The 24,128-nt window shown below is 26.1% G+C and overlaps 1 protein-coding gene and 1 further gene across 2 annotated transcripts; both read right to left on the bottom strand.

Moving 5' to 3' along the window:
• Positions 1 to 243: 243 nt before the first annotated feature.
• Positions 244 to 12,344, bottom strand: Bma-klp-4 (kinesin like protein KLP-4, putative; the record flags this gene model as incomplete). Its single annotated transcript, XM_043074892.1, has 34 exons — positions 244 to 312; positions 1,145 to 1,264; positions 1,452 to 1,547; positions 1,670 to 1,800; positions 1,967 to 2,022; positions 2,193 to 2,338; positions 2,472 to 2,592; positions 2,792 to 2,901; positions 3,273 to 3,410; positions 3,707 to 3,871; positions 4,124 to 4,306; positions 4,382 to 4,537; positions 4,627 to 4,722; positions 4,931 to 5,045; positions 5,404 to 5,546; positions 5,668 to 5,842; positions 5,966 to 6,106; positions 6,250 to 6,320; positions 6,611 to 6,688; positions 6,921 to 7,101; positions 7,289 to 7,461; positions 7,703 to 7,837; positions 7,957 to 8,061; positions 8,230 to 8,365; positions 8,556 to 8,654; positions 8,996 to 9,103; positions 9,336 to 9,448; positions 9,639 to 9,773; positions 9,964 to 10,051; positions 10,453 to 10,633; positions 10,760 to 10,852; positions 11,164 to 11,234; positions 11,474 to 11,546; positions 12,281 to 12,344. The coding sequence occupies 34 exons, from the start codon at positions 12,342 to 12,344 to the stop codon at positions 244 to 246; spliced, it is 4,065 nt and encodes a 1,354-aa protein (XP_042930826.1).
• Positions 12,345 to 14,211: 1,867 nt separating this feature from the next.
• On the bottom strand, positions 14,212 to 14,291 carry Bm16738. Its single transcript, XR_006228077.1, has one exon. The product of XR_006228077.1 is annotated as a pre-microRNA Bm16738 (primary transcript).
• Positions 14,292 to 24,128: the final 9,837 nt, after the last annotated feature.

Genomic DNA, 24,128 nt, shown 5'->3' with positions numbered 1-24,128 from the left:
CTAATATTAATTAAGATGAATTATATTGCTAAAAAGGTAACAGCTGGACAAAGAGATAATATTGCTAATTATTTAAAACTATTTTTGTAAAACCTTATGCAAAACTCTTTTTTTTAACAATTATGAAAGGTTTCATTTGACGAAAAAAAAAAAAAAAGAGCCATAAAACATTTCACCAATAAACTTTCCGAAACTATCAAATAGAGTCTGTTATCAGTGATTTTTAATAATTAATTATGAAAATTAATAAGAGTATGCCTTAGGGATATGTGCTACAACATCATAATAAACTGATGTTCCGGTGATTGAATCCTGCAAAAAAGCAAATAATTCGCATTGATTTTAGATCTATAAATCTTTTCTCTCTCTCCCTGTTTCTTTTCTTTCCTCTTTCTCTGAAAATGTCAAATAATAGAATAAATTAAGAGATTTATTAGTTGTAATTTGGAAAATTAAAAAAACCTAACAAACAAATAGTAGTGACCAATGAATATCTTCTTTTCTGATCTAAGTATCAAACTATATTTCTAGAACACTCTAACAATTTCCAAATAGAATTCTTTGATGGGTTACCTTTCTAAATTAATTAAGGATCTAATTAGTAATTAGATAATATCAACGAACTTTATCAGCAATTATCGGCGATTAATTAGACAAATTAATTTTTACTTTTAGGACAAAGATTCTCAATTTTATCTCATAAGATTTTATTAAGCATATGATTTATTATCTTAGATTACTATTTCTAATTCCAATTTACGACAAATAGGACGAATTATTGATAATATATTACATCAACCATCTAGCAATTAATCAACGATTGATTTTTCTTTTTTTTAAAAAAAAATTTAAATTCGTGATTTTTTTCAGTCATTTAAAACTGAAACATTTACAAAAAACGCTGCTTAATTTCATTGTTATAAACAAATTTCATATTTTATCATTTTTAATATCAATTATAACAATGTTTCATTTAAATTACTGATATGAATAAATCATTTTCATTTTTTTTCGTCTTTTTTTTTCATTTGATGAAAATAAACCAGTCATTCTTAATAATGATTTTGGTGAGACAGAGTATAAAAAAACCTTGTTTAATCAAAATATTAAAAAATTATATTTATATAGGAAAAAAAATACACACCGATCCAACCAGTTTTTTGATTAATCGTTCAGTTAGACCGGTTTTCTTGTACACATGCATGCATATTCGCTTTCGTAAAATTATATCTATTTCACACGGATGTGTTAAACGTACTGTTACCTAAATATTAATTGTTAAGTGTTAATTAATTTTTTTCTTTTGATCGTCAATTTTTCCAATTTTATTTAACACTTTTAAATTATGCAAAATTATTCAAATTGATGTTTGTTTCTTTTCAGGTTGTAAACGATATTAATTTAATATCGTATTAAAATAACAATAAATGGTAAAGGAAAAGAATAAATACCTTAACAATAGCATAAATATGATCAGAACCCTCGGTAGGCTTATTCAATACAGGATTTTCATGAATAGAACTATCCCATGAACAGGTAGCTGAAATCTGCAAACAAATGTTCTTAGATAATTCATCTGTTCAAGCAAGAGATGAATTATTTTACCAATTTGCATTAATTAATAATTCTGAAAGTTTTACAAACACTTTAATATACTATTAAAATTTACTTCATTAACATCATTCTCTAAAATAGGAAGCATAATAATTTGACCACAATTTTCCTTTGATAAGAATGATTGCAAGCCAATTATTCGAATGCTACCATCATCGGAAGGTATCTCCTCGGTAACATCATCTGCTGCAAATAGGAATGATGAGAATTTTATTATAAGTTTACATTTTATGAAAATATTTAAATCTTCAAAGCATTATTTGAAGTGACATTCAATGACTGAGTTTTTTCGTTTGTTCTCGATCATCAAAATATAACAGAAAGAAATGAGTTACAAATTAATTAAACTAACAATTCAAGTCAAGAAATAGTACAGGTATATGTCTTTCAATACCAGGTGGAGGTGACCTGAAAATGGAAATTCACTACTAGTGATTTACTGAAAAATAATAATTAACATCTTATGATATATCTTATGATAATTCTAAAACAAGTAAGTGCATAGAAACTTTCTCATCCGCGAAAATTTAAATTTCAAAATTAATCACTTATTATCAAGCTTAACTCATTAGACCAACCATTCAGCCGGTGAACCAGGTATATCGCTATTAGCAGGTGGTACACTAATAGCATTTCGTTCTTCGGTTAATGCAACCCATTGATTGATTAATGACTGTTCACGCTCTTTTTCAGCATCTGTTTTTTTATCACCTTTATTTGATAACTGTAATTTAAATAATTTTTGAAGATATAGATTTAATAAAACAGTAATCAAACTGATTAGCTGAAAAATAATTTTGTTATCACTTTTTTTTCCAAATTATCAAAAAAATGAGAAGAAATATATGTAAACTTACTGCATTAATATGGTTCACTAAATAATTTTGTCTATTAGCCAAAGCTATAGTCCATTGTTCACGAATTCTCTCCAAATCTTCTTCTTGATAACTATCCAAAGGTTTTTGCATCATTGGATTTCTATAAAAATATATTTGCATAAAGTGAATATATATATACCTCTAATAATTTTATCAATTATGTCATTGACCCGAAACAGAGTTAATTAGATGTTATCGCCATATCTTTGTCATCTCTCTTTTGAAATTTAAAAAATTTTCTAATTTCAAATAAAATTTCAATAAAACTATTTTTGAGGAAGAAAAAAAAAACCGTTTACCTCGAACAGATACAACCAATAGAAACGGAAGTAATTTGCGCAAATGCCAACGGCAAATTACCATGATCCGCTATTGGTAATACTTTTACATGAATTCGTCGTTGTTGACCCTAAAAATGAAGTGTAATCATTTGTAACTAATTATACACTGTGGTAATTGTACATGTATTCATAGAATTTCAATGATAAATGATTGTCAATACTTTAATCGTTATCATTTGTATCAATTACCAGTGAAATTCATACTCATTTCAATAATTATTAACCTAAGTTAAAAAAAAAGAAAGAAAACAATTATTATATTCTGATGCATCGTATTTTTTCACACCCAAATATTTATCACAATTCAAAATTTTATGATCTTTAAAGATACAATTTTTTGTATTTTTATTTAATAAACTGTAGTGAGTACTTGTATTGTATTTCCTTCCTAACTTATTTAATTACTACATCCATTATTAGATATTACTTTTACATTTACCTGCTTCAGTTGATATATACCACCGGTAAGTATTTCATTAGATGGACGTACTTCTACGGAAACATACTGACCATTATCATTCATCTCTTTAATGTTAACATTTAGCTCAATACGTTTTGTCACCTCAGACCATCGCTCCTAAAATGCAATAATTTATTGCTAATATTTTTATTTCTAACAATTTTCCACTATAATAATACAATAACACATTACAACTGCATTCTATGACTGCAGCATGCAAATGATCATTTTTAAATGTCATCTTTTAATCATGCAATCGATGCATGCTGATAAGACTAATTAGTTTAAACATTTCTAATCCTAATAAACACATCTCAACATTATAGCGACCATTTTAGCTTACCATTTCATCTTATCATTTATTCAACCATAAATTGAAATGTAGTTTAGTTGCTACCTAATAATTAATTTACCTGCAAACTTTTATAACTTTGTTCAACATCAATGATTCCATTCGCAACCTTAGGTGGTACAAAATCATTACCAAAACCACTACTTCGATGACCCCAAACTTCAATCGATAAAGCATCCTCTTGAATATACTCCAAAAATTCTTCTGTCACAACTATACAAAAATCCTAAAAATTAATGATAAGTACTCGATTTTTCTTTTGTTTTTTTTTTTCTTTTTTTTTTTTTATAACATAACAATTATTTTTGTCTACAATACAATTATGACTATTTAGACATTCGACGAATATAAATTATATCTAATTTTTTTCCCAAGCATAAAATTACAATAACTTTCATTAAGTATCAATTAATATTAATTTATTAATAATTCATTTAGTTTAAGCAATTATTAGTAATATTATGCGAAATAATGAAACCTTCTCGTGGTCGAATTGAAAGTTGGAATTGCAAGGAACATTATTATGATCAATTAATTGTATTGCATTTGGGTCAAATATTGGAGCAACAACCAAAATTTCGCTAATATTAAAAAAGGAATACTGACAAAATACGAAATGTGACAATGATGATGGCAAATTTGATGCTTTTTTAATGCGAACCTGAAATTTACTAATAAATTTATTTATATAAAATTTCATTAAAATTTGATTTAATTTTAGTGAGCATATACATACCCTACATTTGATTGTTTTTCCCAGGAAAACAGCACCAATAGATTGTGGATCTAAGGTACGACTTGAATCCAATGAATCTAGACTACTTACAATACCGGAATCATCCATTTCCGATAATCGATATACTTCGACATGAAGACGACCGCTAACATCGCCCTGCTTATACATACACAATAGTAATTTGAATCATTTCAAACTTGGCAAATATAATTTCACTTAATTATTGTGTATTATTTCAAGTTTACCTGTTGACTAATAATTGGGACATGATAATCAAGTCTCATATCGTGAAGTAGCACTTCCAGAAATACATTAGCAACACCAATTAAACTATGATGCTCCTGTAATTCATATGAGAAATAAACATGCTTACTCTTTAACATGAAAAAGTATAGAGTGAGAGAGGATATTATCATTAAATTAAGTATAAATTAATTAAAATAATAAAATAAGCAACAAAAATTTTTACATTCAGTGCTAGTTATCTCTATTTTTCTTTCTTAAAATATAATTTAAAATAACAAGTGATAGGAAAAAAGATTTTGCTACCTGACTATCGAAGATATTTTCAACAATAGGACTATGGCATTCATTTATATTAAAGCTGTCTTCGAGCGCGAACTGATCGTCCTCCTCTAATTCTTCGGACGTTGACGCATCGTTCCTGCAAAATTGTGCAATAAAATGTGATTAATCAAACTAATTGCATGGTAATTATATTTAGAGGTAAATTTTGTTCATTTAATTCATTTTAATTCATTTTAACTTTGTTATAGTGACATTAATTTTTTTTTTCAAAAAAAAAAAAAAAAAAATGTATGAAAGTTTCTCCTAAATTGATTCAAAGTTGTCTAAATTAATCCAAAGTAATGTAAAGTATGAGCATTTCAATTTAACTGTCGAGACAAGTAATTGAAAAGCAGAAGCAAATTTAACTGTTAGCTTATCAGTAAACAATTACTTTTCCAAAATACTTCACAATCAGGAATTGGAATTACTGATAAAAGAATTAGATGATATACCTTTCGATTGTTGTTATTTTTTCGCTATACATTTCACGCATATCGATTAATTTGTTTTCTAACTGGGCAGTTGACCATAACTGATAACCATCAATACCGGCACGTTTCACTACGATAAACGGTTCACAAACGAATCCACCTTCCTGTAATTATCATCTGCTTCAAAAATTTACCCTGAATTAACTAATAATATCGTCTTTTCTTTCCCATATGTTTTTACCAATAACTGTCATAATTTCAAAATGATAATATTAAAAATACTACCTTAATTTTTGATGGCCTCAAATTTGCTGCTGGAATTTGCAAGGTAACATCATAAGTGACTGGACATCGGCATGAAGATAGCTCAGCAGCAATCATATTAGCTTCACGAGCTAATGCATTAGCGCGTACAATATCACTCTTCAAACGTACCAAATTTTCTTTGAACATTTCTTCCCTGAAAAAAAAAAAAAAATGAAATAATTGTAATTTTCAAAGATATCTGTGATTGCAATTTAGAAAAAAAAAAAAAAAAAAAAAACGATGAAAGGAACCAATTTTCAAATGTATTGAAAATGACCTCTGCTGAGCCCAGTTGAAGAATTTCGATCGCATGCTAGCCTTTGGATTAGTCGGAAAACCAATAGGCGGAAATTGACATCCAGGTGTGCCCATCGGTGTCAAATATCCGAAGCTTGGTGTTGGTGTAGAAGGTGTAAAACTAAAATGTTTAGATTAAACTAAATATATTCATTTAGTTAGTTAAAATAATTCTAGCTAAAAGAAGATGCACTGATAGTTTAAAGTTTACATAGATGAAATTTAAATGGAAATAACTTCTGATCGATGAAATTATGATAATACCTTTGAGTAAGTCCCTGAATATATTTCTCAAATGCTTCATACTGTTGCTCTAATGCTGCCTGTTTCTCTTTCTGAAATGCTCGATCATTTTCTACCACTTATTGACCACTTGAAGAATTCAATTTGTAAATTAAAATACTTCAATCCTTATGCACATATGAATTTAATGTAGTAAGCTCTGATATTATATATGTCATTGGGTTTAATCAATCTATCGCACCGTTACCAACTTTCAAGATATCAAAAAATCGGGGGCTGAAATGAAAGAAAATCAACTTCAATTCTTTATTTTTTTTTTCAGTTTGAATTTTTCTTTCATTTCATATTGCATAGTTCAAAATGAAAAAACAAACAAACAAACTTCATGTTTCTTCGTAATTTGCTCCATATAATGATCAACAGCCGTTGTGATTGGATTCGCATTTATACCAGAATTTACCTGAATCTTATCTATTCTTAATTAAATTAAATGAAAATCATCCTCATTATTGTATATTTCTAAAATTATTAGTAGTTAAGTTAAAATTTTTTTAATGACACTCTAAGTTAATTTTAAAATATAGTAGTAGTATAAGCAATATTTGAAAAGGCATTCTTTAGAATGATATTTTAGTTTGCCTAGATACAAAAAATTAAGTTTTAGCGTAGAAAGTAAATTAACAAAATAAAACCTCTTGCCAAGCATCATAATAGTCAAACAACATTGCATTTGATTCTTCCATAATGGAAGCGCTAATGTCAACGGCTTCTTTTGGACAATTGACACGGAAAAAATGATTATTGCCTATTAGAAGGCGATAACCGTTACGAAGAAGTGTACGCTCTGTTATCAAACGTCCATTCACGCAAATCCTGAAAAATATATTCATTAATTCAAAGCTAAATTCAAAACCGCATGTTTGTTTCTCAAGACTGTTTCGAACTGATCAAATCAGCATAAAAATTTACTACATTTTCTCGTTACTAATACTTGATAAATAATTAATTGTATGAAGATAGCGGGCACAAATTAGCCTTAAATTATTGATAATCAATCAACCTGGCTTTAGCATCAAGCCGTTCGATGAAAAGGCGTTGTTGACAGTCATCTTCGACAATTTTCAACAAAGCATGACGGTGTTGTACGCCAAGTCCTTGAAGGATAAAATCAACTTTTTCATCTGATCCTGTCATACCTTGCTGCTGCTCTGCACTACCAATAACAGCTTGATGCTGTAACTGTGAAATTTAGTATCTCAAATAAATTATAATTTCATCTCCATAAGAGATATTTGAAACCACCAAATTATCCCAGTAGTTCTACAAATAAGGCAATTCTTTATTATTGATTAGTTTCTCTTAGATATTCCAAATATCAGTGTAATTTTATTCTCATTTATACGCTTGGTATTACCTACCAATTTAAATATTCAAATTACAATTTAATTATTTTGTGAAAAATAAAATGAGTCACATTTATGTAATAGACAAGAAGTTCATTTAATGATGGGTCAGCATTCAAATTGACCAGATAGAATCGATCTTTTTCAACTTTTATACCAGAACCAGCTACTGAAATTCCAATTTCGGCCAGATCTTTTTGTCTTTCCTAAAAGTTTATCTGAATAAATTAAAATTCAACTGATAATGATGTTCTGATTAATTATGGAAAGAAAATTCTTGTATAAAACAGTTGTAAATAATTTTTGAATGAAAAATATTAGTTACCCGATAAACGATCTCCGTGTCTTTCAGTCGTTCATCCCATGATTTATTCATTAACTCCACTAAACGTTCCGATTCTGCCAATCTTTCACGTAATTCTTCTGTTTCCTGATAATATAATATTTGTTCAGCATTTATTTTTCTCATAGATTAATTTAGCGCTAATTGCTTTAAATTTAAAAGTTAGCATTAATTGTCATAAGTTTACTTCAATTTAATAAAAACTAAAGTTAATTGAAATTTTAGATCCTGTACAGTGCTAAAATTAATCCGTACATTTTGTTCTTTTACGGTTTGCGATATTTGCGCTCGAAGTGTTTCCACCTCTTCACGTAATTCACGGATGACCTTAGCATTAGGATCTTCATTTATCACAGCGTGATTTACAATTTTCGTAGCTCTATCAGCATACCTTTAATAACACATTTAACAATACAGAAAAAATATTTCAGTAAGTCAAATCATTTCAGAAATAACACAATTATTATTTATTCATTTTAGATTTTTGGAAAAAATGCTAACTTTATTTTTCAACCATTTTTTAAGAAAATTTCTCATGAAATTTTTATCCTTTTTATCGGATTTTGACAAAATTGATGAACCTCAACGTGGATAATGTTTCTTCATAATTATCCGCTGCAGGTGATACTGTCGCAATCATTACCGTTCGGCTATTACCACCTAAACTATCCTTTAACAACCTAAAAATAATTAACAACAATCAATTAGAAGAATTTTCTTTTGAAATAATATTTAGAGAAATAGTGAAGTTTAAAAAAATTTCCATTTGTTCATTTTTATTTATTTTCTTGCTGAATATTGATGACAGATATTTCAATAAGCATCGTTTATACTTATCGTAGATATATGAAATGAATTTTAAAAATGAACCTATCAACAGGTATACATGAAAAATTAATACGGGGAATGAAAACAAATAAAGTAATTTTTTGAATGTATTGGAGAAAGTTATTTGAAAAAGTTATATATATATAATTTAAAGCATGCATTGAATAGGATTTAAGCGAATCCTACAATATACCATGTTAATATAGAATCTCGATATGGAATAAATTTCGGTTTTGATATTCCGTTAGGATGCGATCGTTCCGCTAATGCAGAAATTACCATTCCAAGTGTTGTCAATGATCTGAAATTTAATTCGTTTTCAATTTCTATGTTTCATTTGTTGTGTTATAATTCATTGTATAAAATATTTTGCTTAATTTTATTGGTAACATACATCTCTAAAATGTTATAGCGAAAGCATTAGAAATTTATTGGTTAAGTGATAAAAAGTGACAAAAAAGCCATTTAAATTAGCAAAATTAAGGACATTTTTTTTTTTTTCAAAACTGAAAAAAATGTAATCCACAAAATACTTATTGATATTTCCGCCTTCTTCTAGTCTTTTTCCAACTGCACCAGTCTTCTGAGCTCGTTCACTTCCGGCTAAATCAACCAATGATATTTTACTCATTTTCTCACCAGTAAACTAAAAAATAAAGATTTAAGAGATTTTTTTAAATGAACATTTGAGAATTATTTATTGAAAATTTCAAAATTCTCAAAGAAAAAGTTTTTGGCTAAAATTTTGGTAGTCAGAAGACGGAAAACAATAGGGAGAAGAAAATGGAAAAACAAAAGTAGAATTGATGAATATAAAAACGTTCAACAATACGTACTCCATTTTTCGTATCCGTAAGAGTTTGCGTAAGACGAATATTGAATACTGCATGCGAGCGACTACTTTCCGTATTCATGTTTGTTGCAGCAACTGTTCGTGATTTATTCCCTTCTTCCATCAAAGATGCTATTTGCTAAAGAAAGAAAAAGAAACTAATTACACGCTAGGGTCAAATATGTTATCAAGAGAACTCTATTTTACAAACTGTCTCCAAAACGATTGTGCTCTTAAAATGATTTGATATTTCATTTTTTTAAATATTAGAAACAATTTTCCCAAACTTTGCAAAATTCGAAATAGTTAATTGCGAATGAATGACAAACTTTAAATGATGAAACAGCCAGTACGGATAAGCCATCAACCATTGGACCGAGAACTTTATGCTCTCGAACTTTTAAATTTTTATTTGTTCTGAAAATCTTAATAATTAATTTGTATTGGCAATGTAACATTTGATTAATTATTGATATGTAATTTGTTACAAAAAAATTTTCATATGAAAGTTAACTTAAACTGGAATAAGATAAATCTAAATGATAACTGCTAAATACTACTTATCATTAGTTAGTAATATCTATTTACAAGGAACAACAGAATTGTTCTGATAATCCTAAATGAAATAATTAGTATAAATATTTAGTAGATGTAAGAGAAATTAATTAAGGAAAGAATTAAGGAAAAGAATGAAATTTATTCTTGAAATGTGATAAGAATGCCACTGATAAAATAATATTCCGGCTAACAATGTATATGATTCTGAATAAGTTATATAGATATTTTATTGCTTTATATCGTTTTAGGATATTACTTACTTTTTAGGATCCAGAAGATCGCGCACTTTTTCATTGTAAATTTCCATATACGAAACTTCAACTTTAAATGCTAAACTATCTGAAGATAATTCGCTAATTTTTTGAAAAATAGAACAACAAAGACGTGGAATAATACCAGGATTTTCTGCTGTACCCATCATTGTATAACTTTTACCTGAACCTGTAAAATATAATATTTGATTAACTTGATTTTGGATAAAAATTTAATAAATAATACCTTTTTGAAAAAACTTTTTGAGCACAGAAAATTTGTAAATTTGTTCATATCGTTAAATTAAAAGTATACCAGTTTGTCCGTATGCAAATATGCAAGCATTATAGCCAGCAAATGCATTGATAAGTACAGCAGTGCCAACTCGTTCAAATACTTCATTCTGATCTGAAATTAATTAATTTATACAATTTCAGATTTGAAATCATTTAATTTTATATAATTTCAGTTATAATAGAAATATCTTTGGGTAAATTCTGCAATTTATCAACGGTACATAGTCATAATAATTGATCAAAATCTTTTTATTCTGAACCAGAACAAAACTCATCATTGCTCTTAGACAGAAGTTATCGTATTTTTTAAAAAAGAAAGTAACCAATTAGTCATCAATCAGAATAATTTTATCTGATCTATGTTAAATTTATGACAAGGGTGTGGTCATTTATGATAAAAAAGAAAAATTTCCAAATGCATACCAATAAAATTACTTGCAGTAGGATCAGAAGAATTAAAACAATGATCATATGCAAAAGTTTTGGGTTGCTTTCTAAAATAAAAAAGTCTGATAATTTTCTAAAAAAAATTAAATTTTATTTTGCATAAGGTATTTTAGAAATTTTATATGCTCTTGCAAAATATGCAAAATATTCTCATTTAAATAATATAAAAATGTAGAAAACAAGTCGAATGGTATATTGATTGAGTAAATTAAATTTCAATCATCCATCCCAAATTGATTGCCAATCACTAAATCATAATCAAATGGTCTTTTTGTTTCGTACTTACTCATCAATGGGATGTCTAAGAATTGCTTGATCATCGATCATTGATACGATGCATTTTGTATTCAAATCTCGTTCTTAAAAATAAAAAATTTTAATTTAAAAAAAAAAAAAAAAAAACGAAAAATTATAATCATAATTGATAAAATTTTTTTAACGAATGAATGAAATAAACTTTTTATAAATTTTATAATGTTTCCTCTCTTTTTTTTCATTTTTTTTTTCAAAACATCTTTCCCTTTTTTCCTGTCGACCCAATTGGAACATAAATTTTTTCCTTTTTTCCCTTAAAAGACGTTTAGAAATGCATGATTAATAGAAAATACGATACTTATTTTAAATGTGCTAGCAAAGGAAGCAAAAAGTGATAAATGCAAAAGCTTTCAAACAATCATCAATTTTGAACTTTTTTTTATTTTATGGTACAATTTGTTGCTATTTTGATTTAACATTGCTTTTTAAAATTTTAACTTATTTATTTCTCTGAAATAAACATTTCATTCTTTCATTTCAATCTTTTTTTTCCTAAGAGAAAAAAGGAAGAATGGTTGTTTTAATATTATCCGTATGATATATTTCACGAAATTTATGAGTATTATTTTAGCTTTCGTTTTTTTCCATAAGTAAACAAATACATTCTGATATTTTGGAAACAATTAGAAAAAAAAAAACTTAAAAAAATTGATATGAAATTTAAATTAAATATGAGAAAATTAACTTATGCGATTCTTTAATGTATTTTCAAATTAACTGAATATTTAAAATTTTTAATTCTTGAAATATTCCTTAGAAAAGAAGTGGAATAACGTACCACGTTTATTAAACGGCCGAACACGTACGGCAACTTTTACTTTTCCTTCTTCCTCAATTTCCATTCTACTTGTAGTATTTCAATAGTGAAATATAGTTTATGTGAAAGTTAATAACAAATAGTAGCAGTTATATTCATGAAATGAAATGAATTGATAAAACGATCGCAGAATTATAAACACAGTATATAAAATATGGTGTGATAAGCCACCAGCATTTTTTGAAATATTGTATCAGTTTGATTAACATACACATTTATAACTCATCCTTTTTAGCACTAAATAATTTTAATTTTAAAATCTTGAATTACAAAGATTTACGTAAGTGCTTACGTCAGGAAAACGTTGCATTTATACTTTTTTAGAAAACGTATGTTTTTTAGATTTAAAAAAAGGCATGATGTACAACGCTTAAATTTACACGTCGACAAAAATAATGTATAACGTAATCAGCACATAACTCTTGACTTTACGTATTTATATATCATGCATTATTTCAATAAAAATAAAATATGATTCGTGCATAAAAGTGAATTTAATAGTATGACGTAAAATGGAAATGATAAGGATAAAATGAAAATGCGGTAAAATAGATAGCATTGACAGCTAACAAATCAAAATAAATTGATTGCAAATATCATTTCTAATAGAAAAGAAAAAAAAGGAAAATTGAACTATTGATATGATAAAGCAAATATGATAAGTAGTTTGGTTAAATGAAATAAAATTTACGATTATTTTATATAAATATTTATTCTAAGATATATATAAATCGCATATAAAAAATAATAATTATATATATAAATCGCATATAAAAAAATAATATTATATATAAATTATATATATAATTATTATTTTTAAATAATAGATAAGGAAATAGTATATGGACTGATAAAAAAATTGATGGAAAAATTGATGGCCGGTAAAAAAAAAACACACACATATACGGAATGATAAATAGAAGTACTATCCGGAATATACTCGTATATTCTTACCAATCAATATTTATAGTAAAATTGTAAACAAGAAAATTATATTTGTTTCTCCACATATTATAAAATTCATGAAATATGATAAAAATCTTTGCTATCATTGACTGCACAGATAATCTGATTCTTGAGATTATATGATAAATTATTTGATTTGTGGGACATTCGACTGAACTACCTGATTTTTGCAGGAAATTTAGTTTAATCACCTGCTTGTTGCAAGATTTATCGAAAATTTTATGAATAAGAAATATTTAAATGATACAAACTTTTCAAACTACATGTGACGGAGAACGACAAGAGCCAGTTTTCATAAGAAACCTTTGACGAGATCGCCAGTGATAATATGTTTATGATAGAGCAAGATTTATTAGATGTTTTACGGAATACTTTTAATAAACCAATGAGTTGAAATGTTTGTTTATTAATTAAGCAATTATCAACTAAGCATTGAGATGAGTTAATATTAATAATCAGATTTCAAATTGAATTAAATATGAATATCAGCAAATAAAATTATACCAGGAAATTCGGAAAATTAGGGATGGCAGAAGCGGAACGAAGGATTTTCCACTCTGATAATATTGCAATAAGAAGAAAGATAAGAATTTTGAATAAAACTGATATTATCAATTTAAGCTTTATTTGTATGAAGTAACTTACATTAGGGCCTCACTAATATTAATGCAAATTAATAATCAGTAAATTATTTACTTACTAACTCGTTGTTTATAGGTTGAAAATAGCAATGATCGAATAAATGCACTATCACAAAAATCGAAAAGTAAAGTTGTTGTAGGAAAAAATTTGTTAAAAAAAATTAGGCAATTCAATTTCTGCTGATAATAAATTTCTTTGACAATAAGATTTATTAATTTACCGAATTAAATTTTAAAAAAAAAGATTTATTAAACAATATGAATAAATTACATTTTCTCTCTTTGTGAAACAATTTTTTCATCCTCTCTTCTCTTGTTCATTCTGATGAAAGAGAAAAGGAGAGAGGGAGAAAAAAAAAGAAAGATAGGAGACAAAGTAAAACAGAAGAAAAGAGAAAAGTTAATAAAAGATGAAAATCGAGCCAAAAACAAAATATTTGAACAAAAAAATAAGAAAAAATGGCTTGGTATTTTCCAAATTTTCACATATCTTCACTGTTTTAAAACACCTATTTTGAAGACTGAAATTTAAATTTGTTAAATTAAAGGCGACACATTTGATTTGTACAACATTCTAACATATATGAAAAAAGCCAAAACTGTTATATTAAATTGAAATATTAAAACTAATAAAAAAAAAAAATGAATTAAAACTTCTACGACAAAGCTATCGAATCATTCATCATTAACACAACAATAATAATACTGACATACTAATATAAACAAAGTTACTTAATTGAAATGTAAACACTAGGAGAGGAAAAATTTTTTTGTCCTGAAAAAGAAAAGAAAAAAAGTTTCATCAGTAACTTTTTAAATTCACCAAGTTTTGTTTATTTTTCAAAGAAAAAAATTTGTTAATGACTGAATTAAAAATTATTTAAAAAACCGAAACAAAGGAAAAAAAGTGTGGAATGATTTGAAATTTAATGATTACTTAATTAAAGGTGAAAGTATTGTTAGAGTTGGATTTAATCTAAATTAATATTTCACTTTGCTTTATATAAAATTAAAACTTATAGATGAAATAAATATTTTGTCCAATTTTTGTCAAAAAAGGAAAAAAGTATAAATTTTGGAAATTTCAATTTTAAACATTCAAATTTTACATTTCAACTTAATCTTTTATTTGTCATAGAAAAAGTGTAGCAAAATAACAAATGGCTTACAATTATCTTAAAAATTTTAAATTTAATCTTTCACAAATTTCTTATCTTTCGTGATATCCCCTTTAGATAATTTATTGTAAAATGATTTAATAATTAATTTACGTTTTTATAATCTAAGGCAATCCTCCCGTCCGTCTTATTTATTCATTCTGAGATGAATTATTATCAGATTGAAACTATTTGATCTAATATTCTCAACATTTACTCATAAACTTCCTCAACAGCCATTAATGCTATATTATATAAGACATACAATCTACTAAATGTTATTAATATTACAGACAATCAGACAAAATTAACTAAATTTACAGCGTAATAAGTTGAAAAAAGTGCAATTTAGTAGTGAAAGTGACAATGAAAAACTTTGTTGAAATTTGATTTTATTTTAAATAGAAAAATAATAGAAATCGATATCTGAGCATAAAATTCATCTGATACTTTTAGTCATCCAACTTTACGTTCTTTTTCAATTGTTGATGAGCAAAAAGAAGTAAGAAGACAGAAGAAAGATTGAATGGATGAAAGCAAAATAAAAATAAAAATGAAAGAAATAAAGGAATGAAAAAAGAAAACAAAATTAAAAAGAAGAAATGAAATTTTTTTTTAAAAATATATACATATAGCGCCATTTTTATTTAGCATACTAAATTGTACTTTTAAAATTAACTACCCATTTGTTTTCATTTAGTCATTTTTTTCAAAACAAAACAAAAAGCAAAAAAAAAAAAAAAAAAAACAAAAAACAAATAAATAAATAATAGAATAAAGAAATTAGACATTAAAATTAGACAAGAAATTTAAAAAACTTTTCCATAAATTATTGACCAAATAAAAATTTCCTAGCAATTTTTGATGGCTTCTTATTATATTTTAAATAAAAATAAAAGAAATAAAAGAAAAAAGGAAATGAAATTAAAAAAAGAAGAAATGGTATTTTCTTTTTAAAAATCACATCTTAATACACTAATTATTAAGCTGTGATTAAATATTGGAAATAAGCATTCACAATAACAAGAAAAGCCTTTTAATTTTATCGTTTTTTAAAATTATTTTGATATAGAGAAGTAATTAATAAGTTCCAATAAATTCATTTTAAGATTCTATGAATTCAAAACAAAAATATTAGTAACAAAATGGATGTTCAATTAGTAAACTGAGAAATAGCAAAATTCAATTTGTCTCCAAATTCATTTTCATTGGAATTAAAAATATTTGCTTAAATTCTTAGTTGTAAGTAAACAATGACCAAATCTGGCCCAGCAATAAGGATTTTGCTGAGAGTTTCCTAAATGAGCCAGAATGATTGGAAAAAAAGTCCATTTTAATGAAAAGTCAAAGACCAAAATAATGAAATAACCGATTAGAATGGGTAAAATATGCACGCAAATATTTCAATCAGAATGTTAGTTTTCTTAACTATCAATTTATTTGCAAAATTATTATTAAACAAAAAAAAAAAATGATGTAAAAATTGGTAGCATGAAACGTACTTAGTAAATATTCTTGAAAACAATCCGCACAACTTTTTTTTAAGTGAAATGAAAGTTCGTTATTCCATTGATAGAGACCGACAAGAGTTAATGACAACGCTCATAAGTGATAACATTAATTGAGAAAAGAGAGAATGCTGGCTGATAATGATAACTGACATAGTTTAAAAAATGATAATATTTGATAGAAAAAAGTTATGGATTATACCGTATAAATTGAATGATATGCAAGAAAATCTTTATCGCATTATAATTTTTAATAAAAATGATTTAAAAAAAAAAAAAAGAAATCAAAATCTAACCTTTAATTTCATGAAAGATATTTGGAATAAAATAATAATATTATGAAAAAAGAATTGTTAATGAAGAAATGATGAAAAAGAATGATAATTGTTAATTAATCATCCAATGAGAACCACTTAATTTTACACGTTTAATTGTTTTTCCACATTTTTTACATTTTTGTTTCCTTCTTTTCTTTGATTGCAAAATAACGGAAGATGAGACATCATGTTCAATTATCGTAAAATAAAAAAAAAAAAATATATAATCGATGATTTAAAAATATCGTTTGTAATTGAATGTCTAACTAATTCAAAAAAATAATAAAATGATAACAGTTTTACAGTTTAAAATATTTTTCACTTGGAGATCTTAGAAATTTTGAAATTTGAATGATAAGATTATGCACAAAATAAAGAAGAAGGTAATTAGCTATATGATAATTTCATGAAAAATGAAAAGTATTATTGCTGAAAAGAAAAAATTTAGGATCGTTTTTTGAATGAATATTTAATGATAATAGTTGTTATCAGTAACTAACTTAATTTTATTGAAATTTTTTTTAAACAACAATTAATGTCATATTATAACATAGCTTTTCTAACTTTTTACCATTATTTATGCATTTTCTTTTTTTGTAATCATTACATCCTTACATGTTTTAAATTACATACATCATCTTATTACGTAAATAATCCTACATAAAACGTACGCTATGTCGAAAATTGCTCATATCAAATTATAGCTATAATATCGCATATTTTTAATACTTTCGCTTTTTTCTCTTTTTAAATTTTAACAAAACCTTCATAATCTACAATAGTAAAAATGATCCATGAATTGATTTGCTGACTGATTAATTAATTAATTAATTTGCTTTACTGATCTATGTAATATAAAATAATCAATTAGCATGCATATTTAATGACCGATTGACTGAATTCACTAATACAATTAAGTAAATATTTGTAGGAATGTTAAAAAAAAAAAAAAAGAGAGAAAGGAGAATAGACGAAGGCTCAGTTTGCTCATTTTACATTTCTCTCTGTTCTCATTTACTGGTCACAACGAATTAGCAGCTTCCAGCTTTCATCCCTTTAAGCTATAAAATACATCCGAAAGTAGCATGCAAATGAATGCATGCAAACACTCATTCCTTGGCTCAATAAAACAAACAAGCGACATCGCATGCAACTGAGACGTGTCGCTTAGTCCTAAGTGCGCCTTCGTCCATTTCCTCTTCTACCATACATACATACATATATACAAACATACACTTATCTATTTCATTTTTCTACCATTGCTATCAAAAAAATGCTTTAGAATATGTCTTGCTGTCTACCATTTCCGCCCCTGTCTTGCTTGTCTTCTTCAATTTCCGCTCCTATCATGTTAGCTAAATAGTGGTGATGATACTATATTCATAGTTGACTTATTATTTTCCACTTAGCTTGTTACTTACTATTTTCAACTAGTAAGAAGTTTTGCAGGAAAAGAGCGAGAGAAAAGAAACCGATTCAAATAATTAGAAAGACAAAAAAAAAGATAAATTTTCCAAAAAGTTTATTTTTTTAAGTTATTTAAGTGTATATATATATATATATATAGCAAGACATATAAGTAATCATGTAATAGCAAGAAGAAAAGTACAAATTTATAATTATCATCAATCAATATAGAACTGAATATATTGATAACATTGACAAAATTATTGATTAAGCAAAATTATCTCAAATTGTTTGTGGGTCTGATGAATTACTTCTCTATTTTTTTTAGCCATTATAATTTTCACACATAAATAATCAGTAAATGTCTCCAAAATTATATATATCTTTAACTATTTCCTCTCTACTACAGCATGCGGAAATATAGCAGCAGCTGGTCATTTGATCTGATTATCAAATAACTGAATTGTTGTAGAAGTCTCAAGAGAAATGGATTGTTGGCACCGCTAATATATTTAATCTATATTTATTAATAACTGTTATAATTGATTGGTGTAATTTAATTTGGATAAAAAATAAGCAATTTTTGGAGTGAAATACTAGATGGATTTCATTTTTTTCAAGTATTTAATTAATCTTTGAGTATTTCAATTCAAATAACTATAGAATATTTATGTTATTATCAATAGCATTTATGGAAAGTGGCTTTATCAGTGTTATCAATTTGGTAATGACATGATGGTGTACCGAGATATAATCAAATTTTTACATTTTTTTTTAAACACTTTTTTAATATAGCCAAATACAATTTAATGCTATCTATTTACATTCATAATATTAATACATGCGATGGAAGATATATTAATGCACTAAAATATTAAAAAAATATTTGCATAAAATCAATCAATCCAAAAAAAAATATTAATTATAACAAAAAAAAAAAATCTAAAAAGTAACATCAATTACGATAAAATAGTGTTGAAATAATGCTAATTATAATGAAATATACAAATAACATATGTTAAATTTGCAACTTTTAATAAAAGATGAAGATAAAAAGTACAAATTTTTTCGCAGTTTGTTTATCGATGATATTATTAACAGAAAAGAGGGAAAATGATGCAAAAGAAAGAGAAAAAAGAAAGTGAAAGAAATGAAATGGTTCATATACATTTAAAGGAAAAAATACTGAGACAAACAAGTTATCAAATTTGATTCAAATATTACGTCAATCATTCTTGAGAAAAGTGACAAAAAAATAAAAAAAGGACTAATTTTGAAAAAAAAACAAAGAAAAATGAGAATAAAGTGAAAATGTAATTCGACTTATCTAAACTTTTTTGCTACCGGCTAATATCAAAGGAATCACTAAGCAATAATTTGCTGCTATCATTATCATTATCATTGTCCCTTATCAATGTCCAACAATGAGCAATTTTCTCAGAATTAAACAGATTAAAAAAATGGAAATGGAAAATTTGAAAAGATTAGCTTTTTATAATTTTATAGCTAATGACTAATTTTTTATAAAACATTTCTTTCTGATTAGAAAAGTTGGTTAAACAACCATTTATTTGAAAATTGGAGGATGCGATCAAAATAAATTAAAATAAAAATGCGTCTGAACATGAATGTTATCAAAAAATTTTCTGTAATCAATACTTGTATTTTTTTCTCTCTCGCTCTCTTTCTTTCTCCCTCTGTGCGCATGTACGACTTCAGGATTTTGTTTCACTCAAAATTTATTGATGATATCACTTGCTTGAGAAAAATTTTTAAGTGAAAAAGAAGGTGGAAATTTGAAAAGATTGAAAAAATTGGCACATTCATACATACACTTCTTTCTTTACTCGATTTTTCCGCTTAAATTACTTTGAAGACACATGCGCCCACTCTGCAAACAAAGAAGCTGTTCATAAAATGTCACTTATAATTAGTAAGCGACAAATTGTAAATCAAGAAAAAAAAATGAAACATTCTTTGATTTTTTAATAAAAACGGAAATAAAAAAGAATTGACTATTATAAAATTAAAATCAGAATTTAAACATAAAAACAAGGATATATTGCATTTCAGTGGATTATTTGGATATTTTTATATTATTTTTAACATTTAGCATCAATTATATTATGATCTACTGATTAATTATGTCATCTTCGATGGATAATAATGATAAATTTTTTTTGTGATAAAAGATTTCCAGACTTACATCTCATTGTAATTCCAGAATGAATGGCATATTGGAAATATAGTGGTTGTGGAAATGTTAATTTTAATAGTTTGGCTGAAATGACTGATAAGACCGACACACATTCGATAATTTTAATTTGATTTCTTTGTAAAGTTTAAAAATTTTAAAAAAGTTATCAAATTAAAGGTGTTTTGTGATAAATATTCAGTGATTTTTTCGGATTTCGATGATGCATTTGAGGCATTCCGGAACATAGGTAAGTTAAACATGGATATATTTTCGGAGATTTCAATGAAATAAATTCCATATTGCAATAATCACAATTATTTGTTAATTGCCACTAATAAGTATGTATCGATTTGCTTTTCAATGAAAATTTTCAGTTAGATTTGTTAAATTAGTAAATGGATAAGTTTAATCGATTACAAAATGATTGTAATGGAATAAAAATTATATTTAAGATAAAAAAATAAGAAATGAAACTATTGAAGTTAAAAATAAACTTTACCAATTCAGTATCATCTTTGGCTATTTATTATTATCACCTTTTTATCAGTTTTCGATTGCTATTTTCTTGAATTACTGAACAGTAGGTTAATGGAAAGGTATAATTGATAATAGCTTCAATGTTGCTAAAACCATCCAAATGTTTTAGTCTACGAATACTCCGCTTCATTAATCTTTTGATATTTCTTACCAATTATTGAATTTATGTAAGCATAAACAATGAAATAATTTAAAATGGATGAATAGGAAGAGAAAATGACAAAAAAAAAAAAACTATGACATGAAATGAACCAATAATTTGATTTTTTTCCAATTTGATTTCAAAAATATTTCACTCACATAAGAAATTCTTGTGATTATTCACATTGAGAAATTGATTTCATCACACAAAGCAAGAATTCAATTAGGTGTTATTCACGTAAAAAATCAATATGATCACTCATGCAAGAAAGAAACTCATAAAATCATGCTCTGTGATTATTCAAGCAAAAAATCCATCTCTCAGATTATTGAACGCAAAAAAATCAATCAGCTCATTCAGCGCAAGAAATAAGGCAAAGTCATTCGTGCAAGAAATTCTTGAGATCACTCACTAATACATCAAAAAAGCATTGTATCATTTGATAAATGCATTTTACCAAAGAAATGAATCAGTATGAAAAATGCAAACAACAAAAAGGCTTACTATACATTTGGGCCTAATGGTATAAAATGAGACGATGGGCACTGCTATGTTATGCTAAATGATTGCTTCAACAAAGTGCGCTCCTTGGAAAGAGGAATTGACAACGATCGGAATCTCTTGTCTGGTCCAAATTGCATGGACACGAAATGGTAATTTAATCCACACATTCCTCCATTCTTCCTTTTTTCCTTCTTTTCTATCTCTCTCTCTCTCCATTTCTCTTTTTTTTTTTTTTTTTTAAATTCTTTCTATGCTAGTTACAGTTGTTTTTCGTTTTATTTTCATTTACACTGAATGAGATCGTTTCATTTTTGTTTCCTCTTCAGTTCGTAATTTAAAAAGTTTTAAATATTTTAAACTGATTAGAAAAAATCTTAACGTTAAGAAAATTTTGTTCTAGAATTAAATTTAATTTGTGTCATCTATTTTATCCACTCCTAGATAATAATGTATAACTTAATGATTGGAGTATAATTTTACGAAAGAATAAAATACAGATCAAAATTGAATTTTGCAAAGGATTTTGTAAAATAATCTTTGTCTAGAATTTCATTTGTTTATTCATTCATTTTTTCATGCATTCATTTGTTCATTCATTTGCTAAATAAGATATTTCCTTAAAAACTGAAAAAAAAAATCCTACTAAATAATTTCATAATTTATTAATTACCATCCCAATTTACCAATTATTATTTCAATTTTTTTTTTTTTTGCTTTTTTCTTCTTTTCCATCAAAATATTTGCTTAAATGTGCAATATAATAGAAAATTTATCATTTAACAGCTGCTTCCACTGCTACTCACTGATTTCTAGCTATCGTTATCATTTCGTTCATCTGTTACTCAGTGAATTCTTTTATTTCCATTTTTTTTTTTTTTTCAAATAGAAAAAAGAGAAAGAAAAAAAAGTGAAAATGAGAGAACGGATGGAATTAACACTTCGACATTCTTAGAATAATATTCTACACAATCTTTTTAATCGGTTATATATATATAATTTTTTTTTTGTCTTTTGGAAAAAGCTCAATAAGAGAACAAGGGGAAAATGTATGAGCGTATTATTTTAATCCAGTGGCGCTCACTAATTTATAAATGTATTTTTTTCCTTTGTTATATTAATATTATTAGTTTTCATTGTTGTACAATTCAAATTACTCTGTTGGTGTTACTCATTGAAATTATTCCCTTGCTCATCTTTATAATTTTCCATTCTTAGAATTTTTACTCTCAGAATTACTTCTTAAAATTGTGATTCTCAGAACTGTACAAAAATTTCTTAAAATACTTTTAGTGCAATGGAACTGATCACTCGGTGATCGGTTAGCTAAACTAACTAACTGATTGATGACTAACTTCTATGTTAACTTAATAATAAATTTAATTTTATTCGCTTAGTCATCCCAAACCAGAATAATGCAGAAAGATAGAGAGAGAAAGAAAGAAAAAAGAAGAAAGTGCTATTATTTCTATTCTAAAGAATGCTATTATTTATTTAGCTGCTTACACTTTTTAAAAGAAAAAAAATGGGACAATATAATTAGAGCATTGAATGTCCATTCAGTGTCCATATAAATGAGCTATTAAAAGATTTTTTAAAAAGAATGGAACGCGAAAAAAAAAGAGGGAGAAATGATAAGAAAATGAAACTGAGCAGCTATTGAAATGTAAAAAAATAAGTTGTCCAATAAAAAAAATGAAGGAAAAAGAACGAAATCAAAAGGATTAAAAAACTGAGAAACAAATATCAATTATATTATGTTTGAAGTTAGTGAATTTTAAATTTGATGAAAAGTAACAAATAGAAAAATTTGCACACTTTCTTTTTGAAAATTTGACAGCTTTTTTTCTTTTACTTTGGTTTGTAACTATTGTTAAAAGCTTCTTTATTAGCTTTTCTTTTTCTGCTTTTTTCTTTCTTTTTTTTTTTGATAAGCTAGTTACATAAATTTTACTAGTAAGTTAAAACTTTATCGTTTCTGAAAATGCTTTTTGTAATTTTTTTAGATGGAATGAAGTCGATGTAAATAAAACTGAAAAAGCCTAGAAGCAGAAAGAAAAAAAAGTCGAAAAGTAGCATAAAGCCATTTTCTATTATCCAAATATTAGAATTTCCATACATTTCGACTAATAATTCATCTTCGTCTTCTTAACTTTTCAACATTTTTTTTTCCTTTCCATTTTTCTTTATCATTTTCTCTACCTCTCAACATATTGATAATTACGTTCGTTAAATGGCAAAGATGCAGTTGAAATTTGCATCCACAATTTTTTCGTTAGCTGCGAATTTTCTTATTCAACCAAATCTTCATTCTATTTAAAAGGAAAAAGAAAAAAAGAGAAAAAAAAATCAAACTCATATAATAAGTTTTGTGTATCCTTTTTTCTTTCGCATCAACAAATATTTTCGTTCTAATTTTTTTCAGAAAACCTAACC

Source organism: Brugia malayi (assembly GCF_000002995.4).
Source record: "Brugia malayi strain FR3 genome assembly, contig: Bm_v4_ChrX_scaffold_001, whole genome shotgun sequence".
In the NCBI taxonomy this organism is placed as follows: domain Eukaryota; kingdom Metazoa; phylum Nematoda; class Chromadorea; order Rhabditida; family Onchocercidae; genus Brugia; species Brugia malayi.
Note: the sequence above shows the minus strand (reverse complement) of the source record. Positions and strands in the feature narration are given on the sequence as shown.